The sequence below is a fragment of the Drosophila obscura genome, unplaced genomic scaffold (genome assembly GCF_018151105.1).
Source record: "Drosophila obscura isolate BZ-5 IFL unplaced genomic scaffold, ASM1815110v1 contig_4, whole genome shotgun sequence".
NCBI classification, from domain to species: Eukaryota; Metazoa; Arthropoda; class Insecta; order Diptera; family Drosophilidae; genus Drosophila; species Drosophila obscura.
In genome coordinates, this window is record NW_024542828.1 from 4,615,881 (window position 1) to 4,638,797 (window position 22,917).

A 22,917-nucleotide genomic window follows, 5' to 3' on the forward strand; every position below is an offset into this window, starting at 1 on the left:
CCTGACTGCTGGGATAAGACGGATGAGCAACCACTACTTTGCTACAAAGAGCAAATGGCAGAGCCAGAGCCCATGGAGACTGTTATCACGTCGACATGCCCGTAAAGAAAGGTGTATTGATTACCATAAGAGTTCCTAATTAATTGTGTGTGCTTCCAGAGACAATCATAGTCGATGCCCTCAAACGGATGAGTGTCTGGAGAAGAAGTTTTTCTGCGACGGCATCAGCGATTGCCCGAATGGAAGTGATGAATCCAATGAAAGTTGCATTGCTTCCAAGTGCCCCAGCGACACATTTCGTTGCGCCTATGGTGGCTGTCTGGCCAAGGCGAAGGCCTGTGATCATGAGACCGATTGCTGGGACGGCACCGATGAAGTGCCATCCATATGCTTTGAAATGCGTGGAATGCCCAAAAGCGAATTGTGGCAGAGTCACACTTCGAAAAGGAATGCCACAAGCCGCACCACACCGACAGTGCTCGTTTATCCACGGATCAGAACTCCCTCCAAAGACAGTGAACCTACGTCAGCGAATGGCTGCGTTATTCCAAGAAGCATCAAGCATGTGCAAGTGAAAACTCTCTTCAATGTGCTGCCCTACACGTCGGGCTCTGCGATAGCCGATTCGGTTGTGGTGCGATTGAGCTGCGACGAAAATAGACAGTTAAATGGCAACGATCTGAACCACTGTTTAAATGGTACTTGGCAGGGACCCTGGCCCGAGTGCGTTCGCACCTGCAGTGATAAGTCATTCCACACAGATCTCTCCATTCGGGCCGTCTGCAGCTACAAGGGTAAGATCAAGAGCTGCAAGAGCCAGGACACCAAGCTATTCATTGGCACCGAGGCCACTGTAACCTGTGCTCCCAGCTACAAACCGCGGAATAATGCTATAACTTCAGAAATCCGCTCATGCCAGAGGAATGGCACGTCTGAAATCCCGTTCTGGAAAAAACAAATGAATAAAAATCATCAATTAAAGTGCGTTCCAGAATGCGGCAAAATACTACCAACCGTTAAGAGTGATCCATGGCTGGTTAGCATATTTAAAAGTGACATAACACTGTCGAACTATACTTTCCAATGCTTTGGCACAATCATCAGTCCATGGATGGTTATCGTTGACAAATACTGGATCGATGGGGAGGATGTGATGCACTATGCCATTGCCGAGGGAGATCAGAAAACCAGCTTTAGGAAAAATGAGGAACATCCCTATGCGCTGCACAACGTGGCCCTAATTTCAAAAAGGTATGTACATATATGCCATTAATCTATAAAAATATACTTGAATCATTAACATTAATCAAATACATTTGCAGCCAAATACAAACGCGTCTACTTTTGGTTAATCCCTTCATACTTTCGGCATCACTGCGACCCATTTGCCTTCCTCCACTACCTAATGTGCCACAGAAACGTCATCCGAATTGGATCATTTCTATTACCACTGCAGATAATCAAACTATATTTTATAAGTGTATTGCCGAAGAGTTTTTAAATCAAAAAAAAAAAACAAAAGGAAACCGAAAAGGTGGACTTAACTAACAGCAAACATTTTTTATTTATTATTTATTACCGGTTTAAAAATCCCTATTCATAGTTCTCCGACTTTTCTATCAAAACCGTAGACACACACACAAATTGCATTGATTTTTTTACATTGTTCTTTTGTACTTACACTTTTTGTATTAGTTTCGCTTTTTTTATTGTGATTTTTCTACCACTACGGGTATTTGCAATTAATTAAACAATTAATAATGGGTACGCAATCGATAGTTTCTGAGTCACGAGCACCGTCAGCCGGAATTGTACCGCACCTGAGGCCATGGGAGGTGATTGCTTGGTCCCAAGAGCAGCTCGGAGGCATCTACTCGGACTGGGGACTGTACTTTAGTCGCCAACAGCGCTACTCGAACAGCATTCAGTATTTGAATAATGCCTTGAACATCAATGCGTACAATCCGAATGCGCTGATGCGACGCAGTAGGGTCAAAAGGATGAAGGGCATGGCACCCGAAGCTCTGCAAGACTGTACCCAGGCAGAAGGTATGAACGATGATCGTTGATGTTGAATCACTTTTACTTCGATTTGTTTGTGTACCTACAGCAATTCTGGCATGGTCGGTTCCACCCATTATCAATCCAAGCGTAAGCCTTGAGATCTCAGATGCACTGTACGAGTCAAATCGCTTCGAGGATGCCAAAATTAATCTTCACAGTAGTTTGGGGCTATTCAGTGGCGCCCAGGCCAAGCCCAGCATCAATCGCTTGGATGTGGTATGTAGCTCTCTAAACTATTAATTTGTGATCCCCTCATAGCCTCATTGCAATTCTCATATCTTTTTTAGGTCGATGAGAACTTTAGGGACATGTTGAGGGATGAGACTTCACCGGCAATACAGCGTCTGATCAGTCGCATGCAGAGACATCGGGCCAGCCAGCCAAAGCCAGTCAAGGATGATTGCGATGTTGTTAGCATATTGGAAATTCCGGTAAGTTAATTAAAGCATTTAAAAAAATATGTATACGAGTGTGAAAAATATCTCGAATGTTTTTGCGGGTGTCTCAAATCTAGGAAGTTTTTGTCTCTCCACTGGAACAAGCCAGACGCAAGCGTTGCTTCAATATCTACAATCAGACGTATCTGGATAAGTGCTGGGTGGATATGGCATATCTAAAGAAACTGCGTGGCAATCCCAATGTTCTGCCGCAGCAGGCAAAAAAATCGACACCCTATTTGAAGGGTCTAATGGATTCACATTATGCTTCAGCGCGCACTTTGACGGTTCGACGTTTAACATTTTGCTCCAAAAAATTTAACTAAAAATTGTTTTTTTTTTTTAATTTAGAAAATGCTTCAGGCACGGTGTCCCATGTACGCCAAGTTTTCACAACGATATCCCAACGAAGAGCTGTATAATAAACAAAAGGAGGAAAATCTGTATAGAATTCAGTATCAGACTAGGAGAAATATGTTCAAGATATTGCGTAGCATACGTCAGTTGATACGAGTTGGTTCTTTGGATGTGAGTATTTGTGGGCTTTTTGGGCTATTAATCCCTTTTTAATATTTTCCTATCCACAGAAACTAACAACATTTATTGAGGAAGTAATGGGCGATTATGTTACCGTTAAGACGCATCGCACAATGCCATGGAAATTTGAATTCATTAATGAGGTCTACAACTACTTGGGTTTGGCCCGCATTAATGAATACAAAATTCCCAGCGATATGACCGTCTTGCAGGGCAAACAACGTCTATTGACACTCTTTGGACTGCCCCAAGAATCGAGCATGGCACTCAAAGAAAAGGAGAAGCAACGAAAATTGATGTACGTACCAAGGACTGACCTGAAGGATCCCAAGACAGAGATGTTTAAGTGCGTATTTCAATTCCAATGTTTTGTATATAATTTAATTTTAGTTTGAATTTAATTGCTTTGCTAGGAAACTATCTGCACGCTATGAGAGTCGCATGAGATTCGCCAAGTACCCCATAGAACGTGCTTATCTGCTGCATGAGTTGGCCCAAGCCCATTTGAACAATAATTCATTTAATATGGCCGTTTCACTGGCGCGCAAGGCAATGGAGGGTAAGTCAGGCAGAACTAGAGATAGATATAAATTCCAATGCCAATTCCCGCCCATTCAACAGAGGCCACCAGATGCAACAGCATTGTGTGGAGCTTCTTGAGTCTGATTGTCATCTGCAAGGCGCACGCCATTGTGGAGAAAGTCGAACATCAGAAGGATGTACTCGCCGAGGCCTTTGAGTTGGCCAAACGTATGAAGAATCTGGATCTGTGCCTGTTCATCGATATATGCATAAAGGTCAATTCAGAGGAATTACATATCAAGAGGCTGACAACAAGAAGGTCAGGCTTAAAGTCGGGTCGGGAAACGTCCGAAGACAACTTGTACGTATAAATTGCAGAAAGGACGCTAAATGTCCTCACGGTCTAGAGTTCCCGCTTCGGGCTACTGCCCAAGATGGATATGGATAACACAAAATAAGTCACAGCTAAATTACATAGAAATAACTGTAGAGTCTGTAAATGTGACAGGGAAATATATGCATTCCGTGTGTAATCTTTTATAATACAATACAAGCTTAATCATTTATCCTTCCCCTGTGTAGTGGCACAAGTTTGTGCCCGGAAAAAAACTTTAAAGTGGGACTTTGCTCTTGTATTTCCGGCAGGCCAACAAAACTTTATCTCAATGAGAAACCTCAAACACATTAACGGCTGCTGGTGTTGGCCATTCAATCACGGCAAAGTGCAGCTGCAGAACAGCAGAGCAGAGTACAGACTGCTCTGCCAGCACTGGTTCTTATATATAAATAGTTGATGCTGCTTCTTTTCCGTCTCCGACTCCGACTCCAACTTCTACACTTGATTCCGTGCTGCTGCTGCTGCTGCTGTTGGAGGCGGCTACCTTTTCAGTGTAAACTTTGCACACAATTTCGGATTTCAGATGGCGAGGGGTAAAATGCTGGATCTAAGCGTGAATCAGACTCTTCCTATCTGGCTGTGTCGCTTCCTTAGTTTTTCCTGGTGTCTTGCCACCTGGCGGCAGCAGGAAGTTCCGAGCCGAGCCGAGCCGAGCAGCAGCAGTAGCAGCAGCATCGCACACAAAAGACGCAAATAAATGAAGCCATTTGTTGTGTTGTTAGCTGATTTTCGATGCAAAGGTTTTGGCCAAAAGGTGGCAAAGTTTTGCACCACCTGGCAGCACCTGGCAGCACCTCCTTTGCCTTTGCCTTTGAAAATTGTTGGCAATTCCCATTAGTTGCTTGTCATTTAAATTTTTTCTCTCGCGTCTCTGACTTGCTTCGGGCTTCGGGTGTTTCAAGTGGATTTTTAAATCCGGCACGCCCAAAAACTTTCCGCTTTGACTTTTGGCGCCCCGTGACTGAGGTGATGTACATGCTACAAATGATGCTGCCTGTGCTACATGCAACGGAAGTGAAGAATTCAGCAGCGGAAATCATTTGTCGACCTTTTTGTCAGCTGTTAATTTAGCAATATTTTTCACCGCCTCCTCGGCTGTGATTAATTGGAATGGTGAAGCTCTCAAGATTGCGCTACTGATTGCTAAGTAGTTGGAAATTATTCTCTATCTTGTGTATATTTGCCATGACATTACTCTCCGCCGGCCCCAGGTGCCTCATTATCCACTTTAAAAAGAGCTTTAAGGCAACCGCAAAATGTTCAGATCCCCATCATTGGGTGGCATGGTTCCAGCATCGGGGAATGTCTGCTGCATTGTGCTTTGTGTGTTTTATGAGGCAAAATTACACAAAGCCAAATAAGAACAAAGAATGCAGAAGGCAGGCAACAAAGAGAAACAACAGCAGTAGCAGCAACAGCAGCAGCAGCAGCAGCAGCAACAGCAACAACAGCAGCAACAACCTCGACAGCAGAAGGCGCGGAGCCAACTAAAATTGCAACTCAACTTTGTAGACACACCGGAGGCTGTTGCTCTTGTTGCAACTGCCATTGCGGCTGCTGTTGCTGTTGTTGTTGCTGCTGCTGCTGTTGCATGCCATAAAAAGGCTAAAGAAATTGCTTGCAAGCAATTAAAAGCGCAGCAAGGCAAATAAATGGCCACGCCCACGATCAACGCCCCAGAACTGTAATAGACTTAAGCTAAACGGAGTCGTCAGTGGCTAGTGGCTGTTGCTGTTGCTGGTTGCTTGCTGCCTTGTCACAGGCTGCTGCCTTGCTGTAGTTACCAACTTGACGTACTAGCTGACTAATTAGTCATAAAATTACACGAACCCAGGACGGGACGGGACGGGACGGCACGGTAGAAAGTCGAACAAAGGTCTGGCAAACAGCAGTGAGGGAGAAACAGAGGGTGACGGGCACAGGCTTGCCAGTGGCCAAGTCAAAGTGCACTGAGAGACGCCGGAAGCAGTTGGCGGTGACGGAAATGCGTGCCATCTCCTACACCCACACACACACACACACACACACATATGCATTTAAACATATATGTGTCGATGCCTGGACCTGTATCCTGGGCATGGTGCTGGTGCGGGTGCTGGGCCTGTGCCATTGCTTATGCTTGGGGCGTTTTGTCTGCCACTAATTGCTGATTTCCCGTGCCGCTGGCTGTGGAAACGTTCTGAAAAACTGGGTGTGAGGCATGCCACACTCACGATTGCATCACTAAGGACGGAAACAGTGTGACCATCCCCCATGAGCGCGCCACACAGACAGACACTTCAAACTCGCCTGCACACACACGTAACCAAAAGCGAGGCCACACATTTGCCACATCACTTATTAGCTTTATTGCTTTTAACAATTTCAACTTCCACTTCCTGCAAACGGGCTGGCAACTAAAACGTGTGCTGATTAGTGGCACATACTCATACACACACACACACACACACACACACCACACCGCCCCAATGCCAGACACAGAGACAGAACCTGCAAGCGAAGAGGCAGACCCATAAATTCCTGAGCTGCAGGCAAAACTGCAGCCAAAGTCAAAGGCAAACGAAACCGAACCGAACCGAACCAACCCACACACACACACACACACGAATAAACCAGAATGATGGTAATACGAGGAGTGGAAAGAGTGTGGGTGAAAGAGGAGGCTTGGCCCAGGCAGAGAGACACATGCAACATTTAACATTGCAGACAATTTATAAGGACATTCATGGCACACGGCAATGGCGATGTGAGAGTGGGCCAGGCACAGGCACAGGCACATAACTTGGCACTCGGCACAATGCGAACAGCTCCGTTCTGCCCCCATCCGGTGCGGCCATGTGTCCTGTTTTAGTTTTTCTTTTTTTTCTCCCTCCCCATCCCACTCTAAGGCGCCCACTGGGACAGCCACTCTCTCTCTCTCTGGTCCGCTCGCATTGTATTTGAAATTCAACATTTAAGCCACTTATGGGGCAAGTTGAACTGGCATTTCAAAGGCTGCGTTGCAGCAGTAGCAGGAGCGGCAGGACAATGCCGGCTGGCAAGATTTATGGCTGACTAAGAGCGTGAGTAGAAGAGCGCCAGGAGAGCGCCAGCGGAGCCAGTGGCAATGATAAATGCCACCACGAAAACGTTTAAAATGAAGCAATAATATTTAGCATGTAATAAATGGATTAAGACAATTACACTGGGAATGCTCTGGGCGCACTCTCGCCCAAAGACCGGACAAAACAGCCAGCCCGAACCGCAGCAATTTTCCTTAACCAATCTACGGCCAATCGCATCCAATTTGATATCCATTCGATGCACCCCAAAACTGGCTCAATCTGTCAAACCGCCGGACACTTAAATCTGCCAGGGAGAGAGAGTCAATTTTATGGCTGCAACTGCTGCAGTTGCCACAACTGCTGTACGAGTAGTTACTTTTTGTAGGTTAATGCATCGAAGACAGGGCACACACAGGGCAGCATCCCAACGACCCAATCCAGTCCAGAGTTCCCCCCCTGTTCGGGCCAATTCTTTGGGGGGACAACTTAAACTGCGAGGAAGAGTGGTGGGTTCAATGCATGCAAATTAGATTCGGGCGAGATAGCAATGGGGCCAAACCGTTGTCCAGCCAAGCGACAAGGATAACTAAGCCACAGCCGCCTCGAACGGTAAAACGGGAACGATGCACTCCTGGCTGGATGGCACTACTTGGCTGGGCTGCACAACAACAACAAAAAATCCCTAGGAAATCTGCGGAAAATTAGATTCCACCTACTACGTTGTGTACCTCCTGCACCCAAAAACTACCACTACGTGCTGGCTGGCAAAACCAATTGTTGGGTGGGTGGATTGCAAACTGTATTTATGACACGTGACCAGATGAAATTATTTGCAACCTGGCATTCTTAAATTGTAATTGTGGCATTTCAACCTCCTTTTGTGTGGTGCCGTCACGACATGAAAAAGGTGGACAGCTCAGGCACACCACAACCACACAAATTCTGAATTAAGTAAAATATACACACAGAAGAAAGACGAGTACGAGTATATGCAAAGTTTGGGGTAGTGTCCTTCGATTGTAGAGTCCTACAGTCAACAGAGGGAATATGCGGCTATGTCTGTCTCTGACAGTTGTTCTGTTCGGTTGAGCCTTGGCTTTCTCCGGCGATGTCTAGATAATAAACTCCCCTGACAGCTCAGACGTCATATTCGTATTTCTTATGAGATCCGCACAGCAGCGATTATGCGACAAAGGAAAGAAAAGTCCAACGGGTGGCGGTACAAGTATTGTGTCAGCGAAAGAGAATAAACAAAAAAAACAAAAATAGATGAAATGCCAGCAAAACATTCTACATATTTATTTGCCAAATGAGCTGCATACCACAGTGGGACTCATTAATATAAGAAAAATTATATATTCCCCCCCAGTGAAAAAGACGATGCATTCCACAGTAGCTCAGACATATCCTGCGGCGTTTCTTTGTGCGTTGTAAAACAAAAGCGGGAAAGAACCTTCCGAGTCAGTGCAGCAGTAATAAACTTCACCTCCCTTGAAGCCTTGAATCCCTAAGTTTGATTTCTTTAAGAGCAAAAAGTAAATCAAATGAGTTCGCATGCCGCTGACAGATAGCATTGAATGCAAATGGATCTGCTCTGGGCCGGGCCACCACCCATTTTATATAAAGACAAAGCTTATAAATGAATAGCCAAAAAAAAAAAGCAAAGAAAAAAGGGAAACCCCACCGCCCGAAACGAAAGACAATTCAATGCGTGACTTGACTGAGCAACTGACGGATGTACTTGAAGTCAACTTCATTTTAATCAGCGACTGACAGCGACGCCCAACTATTAAAAGAGAAACGTAATAGTGTGTCTCCTTGGACGGCGCCCCGAGGAGACCGAGACCCTTATGCCACCCACCTTTAACTGTGGGATAACGATGAATTTGATAAGCCCCCGGTGATAAGGCGGCGCCGGCAGACGTTCTTCGACTCGACTTCAGTTCAAAATGGCGTCACAAAATACATTTTCAAACGAGCAGCGAAAACGTGAGTTGATTAGCAATAACCCGCTGGCTCTCTCGCTCTTCCTGTATATGTATATGTATGTACGAGTGCCCTGTGCCATTGTATTGGTGTGGGTGTGTGTGTGTTTGTGTGTGTGTGGGGGTATCCTTAGCGCCATTTTGTTTCATAGCCGAGACAAGTTTAATGGGCGCCTCTTAAAAGGTTTTCCACGCACCGAATATGCCACCGACACATTAGTGCTCGAGCAAGTCTGCTGCTACTCATCGGATACCACAAAAAAAATTGTGTGTGCATCAAGATATATGGTAAGCACGTGGCTGCCATATGTCAGAGCGCTCGCCTTTATTAATATTTTATATTTGTTTTTATCAAAAACCAAACAACGCAATGCAAACACTCGCCCAAAATGTATATGTTTTTGCTTATTTTCGTTTTCATCGCCCTGATGAGTTTCCGAATGGAAATTTATCCACACGCATGCTGCATAATGGTCGAAACAGTTTTTTGCCGGTTCGATTTTTGTTTTCAATTAAACGCTTTTGCAACTGTCAACTATTTCAATATAGTTTGATGGCATAGCTTATATTGTTAGCTGCTTTAATTTGCCATCGGCTGTCATTTGTCACAGTTCGAGTGCCCTTTTTTGTGTCTCCTTTTCATCTCCATCTCGATCTGCATTTGCATTTATTTTTATCGCTTTAGCTGTCATTGCTTACGCTCACTTGCCTTTCGATGGCCATTGACATTGAAGGCCATTAAACGGCATGAGGCCTTTTTTTGCAGCAAAAAATATAAAAAATTAATAACCATGCAACTCAGCGGATGTCCAAACAAATCTAAAAAAATATAGTCGAATGATGAATTTCAGATATAAATTAAAGATAATAATAGCGATTCATTTATGCGTTTAAAAATAATTTAGTGAATTTTAATTAAATCCGAGATAGTGCAATGCTGAATGATGTATGGATAAAATTTCAGGAATCCAAAAACTGCTGAGAAAAAAGCTGAACCATTCCCCGAGCCAATACAACATATTTCCCTACAAGGTCTTCACAGAAAAAAACTCCATCAAAAAACATACAAAAATAAAATGAATCTCAGCCAATAAACCATAAAATGACAACCAACCCGAAATTCTAGGACATTGACAAAGCTCTCCAAGAAATTGGCCAGGGCAATATGCATGACTCCGTAAAGGGGCCAAAGGGCAAAAAGGAAGAAAACTGAAAAACACAATCCAAACAAAAGGAAATTAAAAACATAAATATAAAAGTCAACCCACATACGCAAGGGTCGGTCAGTCGGTGGCAAGGTGGTGCTGCCCCCACACAACCAGTGAAAATTATGAGTCAAAGCTTTTCGTATCTGTGTCCAAGGAGTTGTGTAGTGTAATTCATTTGCTCTGCTGTCTTCAAACACACCAACAAAAAAAACAAACAAGCAAACAAAAAAAAAAACAAAAAGAATTAAAAGCAAACCATGGCGACAAACTGCAGCAAATATTCAACACTTTTCCAAAAGGGGAATTGGTTGGAAAAAAAGGATTGGGACTACTACGGCAGCGGAGCGGACTCTGGTTATGCGACTCCGGTCGCCGTTGTCGCTTAACATAGATAAATTGCGTTAGAAAAAGAGGCGGCGGTGTGTCCCCGGGTCCATTCGTATAATTCACTTTTGTCAGACTCATAAAAATTGTTGAGTGACATTTGTTTGTGTTTCCCGTTTCCCGTTTGCCATTTGTTCCCTGTTCTTTTGCTGTTCTGTTTCTCTCTTTTCACTGATTTTGTGTCACACTGCAGCCATCTTTTTCTTTTCCACTAGACTACACACCCACACCCACACCCACGACACACACACACACGCGCACTCTCACCCACACACCGAAATGACAGTGTTTTGCCATTTCGCTTTTAGCATTTTTCTTCCCTTTTTTGCGAATGCGAGCGACTGCCACTGCCTGCCGCCTGCCGCCTGCCTACCAGGCCGCTCTCGTGTTGCCTGCCCGCCGTCTCTTCTGTCTCCACATAAAAGAAAATTAGTGAGTTTTGTTGCAAAAATATAAAACATTCCCCTGCACAGGACTATGCCTACCCCTTTCCCCTTTTTGGTGTTCTTTTTTTTTTTTGGTTTTTGCTTTTGACATTTCTGTTGTAGGTACATAATGACAAAGGTTTCCGTTTTCAAATGGCCCAACACAAAACGATAAAAAAGCTTAAAACTTGCCTTTGTTTTGTTTTTGTTTTGACGTTTTGTTTCGGAATTTGAATAAAAATTGCATGGAAATTGCATAGTTTTGAGCAATTGGAGCCCTTGTTTGCCCAGAGTCTCATGTGTCTTGGATGATTGTCGCCCTGTCTTTTTTTTTTGTTCTTTTGTACAACAAAGGCATGAAAGTGAGTAGAGAATGTTTCACTCTCATTTAACACTTACATATGCAGAACAGAACATTGCTTGTTGGGTAGAGATACTTCAAACCAATGCGATTTTTATCTCTCTTCCATCCACATGGCAATTAGGATTCTCCATTGTGCATTGTCCTTACATGGCATGCAATTTACCAGAAATATGCTAGTGATTTTTGAGTCAACAGACACAGTTCGTCTGACGGTTTGGCATATTGAACTTTCAATCGCCACCACTTGCTCTTCTAACGAACCACAAAACGTCCACAAATCACGACCAATACGTGCATTCCGAGGACAACCAGCACTCCACTACACTCCACTTCATTTCACTCCACTCCACTCCATTTCCGTTTCCATCCACCTTGCACTGCACCTTCGCTTATTAACAATCCTTGGAGAGATTTTTACTGTACTCCATCTCTGGCCATTCGCGTTGGCCATTTTCCATTTCCCGTTGGCAGCGGCTGGGAACAGGGGCAGGGAACCATTTTCCACATTAATGAAGTGCTCTGCTCGTGTGGGCAAGTTGTTACATTTTCTTTCGCTACGGCGTTGATTACATGAGAAATTCATGTTCAAATTCAAATTTAAAACTTTTTGCCAACTGACGGGGAAAAACTTTGCTCAGCCAGGTAACCGACAAATAGAAAATAAACCAACGAAAATGGAAGTTTTCTCAACAGAAATTTTCAGCTTGACTTGTGTTGAAGTCGTGCCATTGCACTTTTCGGATACTTTTGGAGAAGTTCCCCATCCTCCTTCTCCGTCCATTTGCTGTCTTGATTTTATTTCTGTCTGACCATCATTTTGTCGCTGGCCATTGCAGTGGAAATTTTTGCCCCGGTATTTCTTTATTTTTTTCTCAATGTGCTGCCGGCTGCCTGCTGCCTGCTGGCTGCATTCAAATATTATCAATTTCTATGGCTAACGATTTTTTTCTTCTTGCCAACGCTAACTGATTGAATTGTTAGAGCGCTTTACGTGTGCGGCATCGAAAATGTGCAATTGAACCTGAAACGCTGGTACGAGAACCCTTCCTTTCCCCATGTCTGCCACTCATCGTGAACTATGGCAGCGGGCAAAATCAATTTTCGTTGAAATAAATTGTCGAATTTCGGGTATAAATTGCAATCGTTTGCCAACACTTTACCCATCACCCCATCAGTACCGACCATCGACCCCCGTTCTCTGACTAACTGATTTACTTCTTCTTTTTGTATTTGTTTGTTGAATGTTATGTGTCTACCTACCCTTTCGCGGTCAGCCAAAATGATGTTTCGAAATGAGATTATTTATGATTGTTGCCGCCGCACACAAAAGCACAAAGGGGCATTTCATTCGAGGACTATAAATATCCATTATTTGTTAGCAGCCGCGCAGATAAATCAGGCATGTACCAGGCACGTCATGGCGGTGCCTCTCCACATGCCTCTTCATTTAACCCGCTCCATTAGTCGACCATTAACCTATTTAATTATTTGGTCCAGGATACGCACGATGCTAATATTCATTAAAGGTGGATATGCATTTAAAGATTAAGCCAATATTATTCCAAATTAATTAAAAGCATTTCTCATATTTCCACAGCACTCCTGTGGAACGCAATGATTGACGTAGAGGCAATCATTAAAGCAGAAAAGAAAAGTAGTTTACCCAACTAATGGATGTCTCCCAACCCTTTTTCTTCTTAACTGAAATGAACAGCAGCTTCATTATATTTTTGTGTGTGTTTTGCTCTATGAATATCATGAACATTGCTCATACGACATGGGTGCCATGGATTTGCTGCTCTCCTGCTGCTAGCCACTGGCGGCTGTGGCTGGCTCTCCTGCGTTCTCTGCTAATTGTGCCAAAATGACAATGCAAATTTGTACAAATTCTCAATGCTCACCCACATAAGCACACACACACACACACGCACTCACACTCACACAATGACATAAAACGCTTTGCAAAATAACCGAAAAATTTGTGTTAAATAAGCGAATAAAAGCAATGAAAGTTTTGCCACTTGCCTGCGTCCGGTTCGCTCATTCGTGTGGCGTGTCCATCCATCCGCTTGGGGTACGCTTCTGTGTGGCAGGCACTCTGCCGTGCACTGCTCCTCCTCTGCTGTTCTGTTCTGTACTGTTCGGCTGTGTTCTGTTCTGGCCACGTTGTCGGTCATTTCCTGTTTTATTTTGCCAACTCATCATCATTGCCATTGCCATCCTGGATGGTTAGCATTAAATTTAAAGCCTGGTTGGTTGCCTCTGCTTCGGCCTCGTCTGCCAGCCCAGTCCAGCCCCCCCGTCAGCCTCGTCGCCACGGCTCTTAAGTGGTTGGCACGTTTCAGCATTTTCAGCACTTTATTTAGGTTTTCATTTTCATTTGCCTCTCGCGTTCGCGTTCACTTTCGTTTTCGTTTCGTTTTCAATCCAAATTGTTGATTACTTGCCAGTTGAGCGCTGATTGCTTCACGTGATATGCACATTAGCATTTCTGATTCAATTTGGTGGCATGATGTTTGCCCTTGCCTTTGGCTCTCTCATTTCCAATACATCTCACACCCCCTTATAGCTCGAAGAGTTAGAGAGTCCATTATAGTTGACAGCAGCAGCAGCAGCATCAGCAGCAGCCCTGGCAGAAGACAAATTCATACAATGTCAACACAAAACCATTTCCCAATTTCCCATTTTCATGCACAATTTTTTTTTCGTTTTTGTTTTCCACTCGTAACCCTCAAGGAAGCACACAAAAAAAAATTTGTTTAACAAGCACTTATTTAGATTATATTTGTTGATTTCCACTTATGGAGCACTTAATGTGAACACGACTTCTGCCCACAAACCCCACCGCAATCTAGAGCTGTGTGGCATGGAATGTATCTTCTATCTGAATGGCTCTGGCCTGGTATATCTATCAGCGATGACAGTTTTTACCCCAGCTCGGTTACAGTTTCATATTTCTTTGGCCCAGTGGGCGGGCGGCCAACAGTTGTTTGCCACTCAAGTATGATTGATAACTCTGATGATTCATGCGTGTAATTCAGCTTGGGGGTTTTTCTGGTTTTCTTTTGCTTTTGGGGTCAGCGGCATTATGTTGTGACATTTACAAGAAATTTATTTGGTTTATGATATCTTTGATTGTGTTTTTCCTTGTGGCAACTCTTTAAGAGCTCTCCTTTAATCATGTCTTTAAATGGGCTCTCAAGTTGCGTCTCGCCTCTTCTCTCTGCTAAGTAAATTACCACAACTCATTAAAACGACGCTAATTAAAATTCAGCACGTTCTTCTAGTATTAAGTTGAGAGTCATAAGCCGTGCCATAAAACAGCCAAAGCGAACGACCGCACAGAAGCCATCAAAAATATTGTAACACATTTTGCCTATTAATTGCAAGCACCAGAGCCAGCCAGTCCAAGCCAGTCTGGAAGAAGAAACCCTGCCAGTCAGTCAGTCCGCTCAACAGCTCAGCACAGCATCCACACAATTTTCCACCTTTACCTAAAGCCACTCCCTGAGCGCTCTTCTTAATGAAATTTTGCAACATTGTTGAAGTAGCTGTTGTCGATGGGGCATGGGGCATCTGTGCTTTCGTTTCATCTCTGTCCTTCCCTTAATAATGAAAACGAAAACTATAAACTCATTTGTGTATTGGGAATCATCGGAGTGGCTACGGCTACGTGATTCGACGTGGCACAGGTCGAATTTGCAGCAGGTGCAGCAGCAGCGGCTGAGAAGTTCGTAAAACTTTTAGATGCCAAAAGGGTGAAGCGTTGCTTGATTTCGATTTTGCTTAGTTGACTGCAAATAAAATCCCGAAAAATTGCAAAAATTCCGAGTGCAGAAGTGCAGGAAAAAAACTCTGAGTGTGTGTCTCTTGAAAGAACCTATTGAACCCGCACATAGGTTAACATTTATGGCTGTAGACAAAGTTCACTCGCAATCGCAACACTTTTGTCTGTCATTCGAGCCAATTTTTCAAATGTTTCTGCCCTCACAAAACCTGCCCTAACCCTGGTCCCCGATTCGCTTTTCTGGCCCGCATGACCCGTTGCCATGACAGTGGGAATGAATTGCAAACGCAAAATGTTGTGCGCAGGGTAAACAAATATCTATGTAAGCAAATTGCACACACACACACACACACTCAGATGTACTGTGTGAGACACAAAGATACAAAACTTTAGTTCCCCAGTGCGGCACAGACGAATGACGAAGTACGCGACCTCACTTTTTTTGGCAGGGAATGACAGACCGACTGAGTGACGGGCAGACTGACTGCAGCACTGACTGACAAACAGGTTGAAAACGTTAGTGTCTGCACTGAGCGAAAAGTTCAAAAATATTTATGGTAATTAAAATTGATTTGAAAAGTTTGGATTGTCTCTGTGTGGTCGTAGAGTCAGGTAGAGTCTGCGCTCACTGGCAAGTGTGGATGGTAAAATCTCTTCAAAATTCACAATGTTTCAGAGTGTAGTGTGTGTGTGTGTGTGTGTGTCTGACACACATCATTCCACATCCACACACCCACTATACACCTCCTATGGCAGCCATCCGCCATCCTGCATGTGTGACAAAACTTTCTAATTAAAGTTGTTGCATCCCCGAAAAGTTGTCAAGTTCTCAACGTGTTTGTATTTGGTAAGGGAAAAGTTTTTTGGGTGTCGTCGGCTTTTAGGCGCAATGCGTAATATATTTTTCGTTGGCTTGGCTGGTGCGCGGTTCCGATTATGCAGGCAAACTGAAGTCTGAAACTGAATTTTAATTAGGTATCTGGGCAATTAGGCAAGTGTTAGTGTCATAGCACCAATTAGAAGGTCAAAATGTTTGGTCCTTATAGAATTTTAACGCACACTTAAGGGCAGTTGTCTTCTTTGTTAGATTTTTTACTTAACTGCAATGAAAATAAATAAAACTAATGTAATTTGTACTAACCGAAAAATATCTTTGACTCAAGAAGACCCTTTTGCTCAAGCAACAAAGCATCAAAACCAAATAAAAGTAACTTATTTACTTAAAACCAAATTAATTTCTGCATTGGACCACAAAGACGTTGAGCGTTGATGGTTCGAATCGAAACAAAACTTGGCCAACTTTGCCAGTGCGCATTTCTGAATGAAAATAGAAGACAACAACAGCGCCAAAAAACTATCCGTTGGTTTGCTCTTAAGTTTGCAATATTTTTTAAGTTTCCCATTCAAATTGAATTAAATAATATGCACTCGACTCGCAAACAGAACTTTCCCTCTGAACACAGAACTTTCGCTGGGGCTGGGGCTGGGGTTTGGCTCGAAAGGGAAAGGCACAGAGGGTGAGAGAGAGACAGAGGGAGAACGGGTAACCCAAATAAGGCAGAAAGGAATCTTAGCCATCTCTCGCTTTCCGCACACTGCAACTGGAAACAACTTTCATAATTCATTTCTGCCTGAGTGTAACAATTTTTGCACTTTATGACTTTCGAGTGCGCGCTGTGCGAGTGCCTTGAGTTTGACTTGACTTTCGGGGCACTGCAAATCATGCAACTGCAACAGCACAGCGGGACCAGGAACTCAAGTCAGAGAGAGAGAGAGCCAGTACCAGAACCAGAACCAAGAACAAGACCGAGAGAACTTCAAGTTGGAAACATTTTTGGGGTGCATCCTCCATTCCCTCTTTCTCTCTCTCTCTTGCTACTCCGCCCCATGATTTTTTGTGCTAATTACAGGGGAAGCGAGGCTGATGGACGGCGCACTCCACTTGGCAACAGCCGAAAACAAACTTGCGGCCAAGAACAACAAACAGGCAACCAGAAAGCGACGATAACCATAAAGGCCAACAGAACAACAGCAGCAGCAGCAACAACAGCAACAACAACAACTACAAAAGAGAAGCAGGCGAAAAACAAAGAGTCAACGACAAGCCAAAAGGCAAGGCCAGGCCAGGGCAGGGCAGGCCAGAAGCATGACCAGGAAGTTGTAAACGGCATTCAGGCAGGCAACCAGGGAGTCAGGGAGCCAGGGACACCAGCTCCACAGAGTAAAAGAGACGGTACTGGGATCGACTCCAAGGCAAAAGGCAAGGCAGAGGCAAGACAAAGCCCAACCGGCAGATTCCGTGAGCCGTGGGGCCAAAACAGACTGGCAGGCAAAACGACCTCGAGCTGCTGCTGGCCAAAAGTGCTAGTACATGTTCTGGCCCAAGCAGGTAGGAAGTCCGGTTTGGATTCCTTTAAGTTCTATCTCTGTCTCTCCTTCTCTCTCTCTCTCTCTCTCTTTCTGAGTGTACACAACACAGCACTTGTTTGCTTGTGAAGTGCCGGCTTGAAACAACAAGTAGCTTACTCCCTCTAAAAATATACCAGCTCAAAGGTAAAGACTCTCTGAGATCATTTACTGTGGATGCCCTTGAAATTCGCTTCCTCAAGTGCGCCCCCAAGGCAAGGCAAAGGACTTTCATTGCTCAAACTCCCACAAAGTTTCATTAATTATGCCAACAGCATAATGCCAAAGGCTTGAATTGATTTAGACAGGGCTTTCATTTACATGCTGTCGGTGAGGAATGATTTGTGGTGCTTTCACCGCCGATGACAGTTGGAAATAACCGCAATTTATGAAATATTTAAATCAATTTTTGTAGAAGATGCGCAGACACACATCTTCACATCGACCCATCTGTTATTTTGTTGAAATTTTCATTGTTTTTGTGGTAAAGTTTGAGGTTTCGATTTCGTTTCGATTTCATTCATACATAAACATTGTTTATGTCACGCATTGACACGCGTCGTCCTTCTTCGTAAAACAACAAAAATTTTCGATTTATATGCCACAGCACAGTAGCAGCAGCAGCAGGGGCAGCAGCAGCAGGAACAGCAGCAGTGGCAGCAGCAGTCTCATACAATGCTCGGGTCAGAGGCCTCACATAAAGACAATTGAATGTACGCGACTGGCCCCAAAACAGTTCATACTTCTCTTTCTTCTCCTGCTGCAGACGGCATTCATCTGGTAGCCAGCATTTCCCTTATCGCATACACACTCCCCCACACATAAATATAAATAAATACATATAAATAAATAAGAGGCCATGGAGAAGTAGAGCGGGGATATGGAGTCGGAATATCGAGTCGTGTGTATAGCACAATCGAAAACAATCACAATGCCACAGGAGCAAATAAAAAAAGGTAGAGAGTGAGACCGAGAGAGAGAGAGAGAGAACGAGAAAGGATACGCAATGGCAATTTGTGGGTAAGTGAAACACTTGAAGCCATTCAGCCGTTTTGGGTTGGCATCAATAATTTCCATGTTAATGCATTTGGGTGTACGTGAATTTTCAATAAACCAAACAATACAATAATTAACGTGGAACCCATGGGGGAAACCTCTACATATAAGTATTTAGCAACTGATTAATTATATTTCGAATGCGTAGCGAATCTTTAAATCTCTAAATAAAGACCGCTTAAGCGCACTACAATAGACGATTGAAATCTACTGAAAAATGTATCCACTTAACTAGCCAAACACTTTGGCTAACACAACACAGCCAAACAAATTAAAACTATTTAGGTATTTGCCAGTTCTTATCAAAAAATACCACACGAATCTTGACACAGGGCTGCTGAGCAATTAATCTCAAAGCACACAAAATCCGAACAAAATACAAAACATATTAAATCCGGTTGGCATGGCTGTGTGGCTCCTAATGCTGTTCATAATTTATGTGCCTATGCAGTAAGTCTTTACACACACACACACAGAAAAATCAACGCTCATATAATTTGCATAAATTGAAGATGTATCAAATTGAAATTGAGGTAATAAACCCAGCGACTGGGACTTGAGTTTGAGCTTTGATGGCAATCTGGCACTGGTATCGAACTGGAGAACTGGAGTAATTGGCACTAATTTGCTTTCACTCCATTAAATGAGTGCCTGCCTACCCACAATCTAGATGCAAATGAGGGCGTTCCACTTGATAGATACAAAAGAATACATACAGGTTCCTTCCTCCTGCTGCTCTGCATTCCATTTAAATCAATTAAGACATGGAAATAAAATCAATCTTTGGCTATACTCGTGCACACCCACCCGCCCAGTATAGTATGTATGAGGAAGTGACAAAACCTGCTGCTACGTTTTTTTTTGTTAAACCCAAATTTATGCAAACTGCTGACAAAATGTTCAAAATTACATCCGCTCGTCCCCCCACCCAAAAAAAAAACGGAATGAAACACCTGTGAGTATGTGACATCCCGCGCATCTTATCACCAGAACCAGAGACGACCGTGAACCAAGTGGCAAGAGTTCAGCGCGAAATTGCCTCAGGTAATCAGCTGTTTTTCATGCTGAAACTCAAGACTAAGCTATGCCATTTTCTGACGCTGATGCCTGCATTCTTGATATATACAAAATGTTGACGGAGCAACTTAATTGACCAGACACTCGGAGCAGACAACTCTCTGGCTGGCACATCTTCGGATTGGGAGCTGAAAGAAACGTCTCTCGAAATAATACAAATAAAATGCCCCGTTGCTGGACAGCGCCGCTTAATCCGGTTATTAAACTTTACACTGTCCGACCAGGTTGTGTGTGTAAGTTCCCCTCTACCCTCATTTCACATTTTATTTTGTATTATTTTGAGAATTGGAATGGTTTTTCAGCGACTATAAAAATGCTGCGCATGCTCAGCGACGCTTTTAGTTCATTCAAAAATTTCAGACCGTGCGGTTGGGACTGGAATAAACCCATCCATATATACGATATTATAACTAGCAGACATGTCTCTAAAATACGTAAGTTTCGAATGGGTTGGCATGGAATGCTGTTGCATTAATTAGACAGTTCTAAATTGGCTGCAGCCATAAATGAAAGTGTTTTCGGTTAGGTTTCTGGTCTTTCTGGATATTTATTTAAATGATGCAGCAAATTTGTTCTAATTAAGAATTTGCATACGTATAAATTAGTGACAATATCCAGTTTGAGCAAACACAAAATCATTTATCGTGACGTAAAAGATTATGCAATTTTTGATTCTGACGGGCAGGAAAAAATCAAATATTTACATATTAATATCATTTGCTTGGTGAATTAAAATAGATTTTGAAATAAATCAGCTATTAAATATTTATTAAAGATAAACTCGTGTGTGTGTGTGTGTATGTGTGTGTGTGGTGACATCAACCATTGTATTTACATAGACATATTTATGGCTAAATAAATTGCTTTATTATCTGAGGTGTGAATCTGCGAACCATGAGCATAAGATGACAGATAACTTCGTTCTTTCTTTTCAACGACCAAAAATTTGCATACATTTCAAGCTCGATTAGTTTCATTATATTGGATATGTTAATCCGGGTCTAATGACCTTTCCCCCAACACAAAGGGAAAGGCAGCTTGCTTCCGTTAGAATGGGCCATAAAATATGTCTATCCAGTTTCCAAAAAGAAAAAAGACATCAAACAATGCAAGGTTTTTGCCATTTTTGGAGGTCGAAACCGAATCAGTTTGAAATGCCTTTTGCAGCGCCCACACTTCCAGAGTTAAATTTGTAGCCAAATTTTCAAACTGGAACAAATCTATTTGGAGTGGCTGTGACCAAAGTCAAACAATGGGTCCATAACTTAGAAGTATTTTAGCAAATCCAAACTGGATCACTGCACAAGGCTTTTGCATAATTTGAACTAATTTTCGCACTGATTTTCCAGCTATTAATCGCATCTGCATTGCTGATCGGCGTGTGCCTTGGGGATGTGTCGGAAATAAGCGACCAGAAAATCGATCTGCCATTCAATGACTTATTGCCGCCACTGCTGGATGAATCAACCACAAGCTCAACCACAAGCACCAGCACCACAACATCGACCACAACTACAGTGGCACCTCCGCCGCCAACTGCTGCCATAACGAAACCCACAAAGAAATCGTATTACCAGAAGCCCGCTCCACTCAACAAGGAGGATAAATCGAAGCCCAGCTCTGGCAAGCAGGCCATACAGCTGCTCTCGCTGGACCTGCTGCCACCCTTCGAGGATGAGGCCGAGCCGGAGGAATCAAAGCCCCAAGAAGTAGCCAAAGTAGTGGCCGTAAGTGAGCCAAAACCTGTGGCCAAACTGGCTCCCGCTTTTCCACGGGCAGTACCGAGGCCCCAGCATGTGGCCAAAGTCGCCCCTCAACAGGCAGCTCTGAAGCCACAGTATGCACGCATTGCCTCCCCGGCGATACATCCCACACAGACCTCCATTGGGGGTGGTGGCGGCTATACCTCTCGATTCTCAAACTACTTCCTAACGAGCACCCCGCGACCACGACGCGGACCCCTGCCCACACTGACGCCCTTTCCGCGCCACATCAAGAAGTAGAAATCAATTTAATTAATTTAGATAAGAACTTAATCAAAAGCAAAGTCAACAACAAACATAAAATTAATTAAACACAACACACAAACTGAGCGAAAAACAAAGTGAATGAGTGGAAAATATTCTGTATTATTTATAAGCGACAGTTTTAAGCGCTACAAGTAAATTATGCAACTCTGAAAATATACATAAATTAGAAAAACAAAACAGGCGATCGAATTTTGAATAATGGCTGATGAGGCATATTTAGTGGAATGGAAAACATTTAATATCGATCGCAAAAAGTACATTTTAGGGCAAAATATGTGAATGGGAAAGAGCTGTCATCTCCGGACACATTTTATGAAGGTCAAATTTCAAAGGAAAATGGAGCAGAGAGCTGTCAAGCAGTTGACAGCTACATTTCAAAATGTGTGATATGTAAGGCAAGGTGTCAGCCTTCCTCAGCACAAGTATCTTGTTCGCAATTACTTATGTCTAGCCTGTGTAACCGCTCTACCTCTTTGTAGTTTATACTGGCAGCACACTGGCTGACACACTCGAATGTATACCACAAAAGCGGAAAGCAAATTCATCAACGGCATTTAATTAATTGCCAGCAACGTGCAAATAACTTGGCGCCACCGAAACTGAAACCGAAACTGAATCTGACACTGAAAGCCGCTGTCAGCTGCCAAATAGCTACAAACGCTCTTAGCCTCCGGCTAATATACATACGGGTATTATGGCGCCTACCCTCACCCAATATACCGAATCCCAAAGCCGTACCGAACCCTCTCTCTCTCTCGGCCGCGTCTCTTGACAGTCGTTCAACCTGCTAAATGCTAATTATGGCCCTCGTCGACTTGGCGTTGATGATGTTGCCGGCAGAAATTTGTCGCATTCGAATAGCAGCGCGCCCATTCCATTCCCGGCTACCGGACAAGCCCTGTTGAGCCTGTTGTTGCAGTGGTAATCGCATAGCATGGACGATCTAATCAAATCAAATCATTGCCATACCGATTAGCCATATTTATGGGTCCCGTTTGTCACTCGACATTGATATTGTTTCAGTGTCTGTCCATTTAACCGCGTTAATTACACGGCTGATTAACATTAATGCGTTTGCCCGTGGAGGGCATGGTGATGCCCCTGCCACTGGCGATCTTGATGCAACAGCTGATGCAAATTGATATCTGTCGAATGGCAGATGCGTAACAAACATTTTTCATTGATTAATGATAT

General features: G+C 43.5%; 3 protein-coding genes across 3 annotated transcripts; all 3 read left to right on the forward strand.

The window, feature by feature from the left end:
- On the forward strand, window positions 1–1,555 carry LOC111074220 (modular serine protease-like). Its single transcript, XM_041595114.1, has 3 exons — window positions 1–101; window positions 160–1,251; window positions 1,323–1,555. Exons 1-3 carry the CDS (start codon window positions 55–57, stop codon window positions 1,546–1,548), a joined length of 1,365 nt encoding a protein of 454 aa, XP_041451048.1. The 5' UTR covers window positions 1–54; the 3' UTR covers window positions 1,549–1,555.
- Window positions 1,556–1,658: 103 nt separating this feature from the next.
- Window positions 1,659–4,102, forward strand: LOC111074211. Its single transcript, XM_041595113.1, has 8 exons — window positions 1,659–2,049; window positions 2,111–2,280; window positions 2,352–2,495; window positions 2,579–2,788; window positions 2,853–3,029; window positions 3,089–3,384; window positions 3,452–3,597; window positions 3,660–4,102. The coding sequence occupies exons 1-8, from the start codon at window positions 1,761–1,763 to the stop codon at window positions 3,929–3,931; spliced, it is 1,704 nt and encodes a 567-aa protein (XP_041451047.1). The 5' UTR covers window positions 1,659–1,760; the 3' UTR covers window positions 3,932–4,102.
- Window positions 4,103–20,112: 16,010 nt separating this feature from the next.
- On the forward strand, window positions 20,113–21,867 carry LOC111073830 (RNA polymerase II degradation factor 1). Its single transcript, XM_022366356.2, has 2 exons — window positions 20,113–20,127; window positions 21,043–21,867. The coding sequence occupies exons 1-2, from the start codon at window positions 20,113–20,115 to the stop codon at window positions 21,694–21,696; spliced, it is 669 nt and encodes a 222-aa protein (XP_022222048.2). The 3' UTR covers window positions 21,697–21,867.
- Window positions 21,868–22,917: the final 1,050 nt, after the last annotated feature.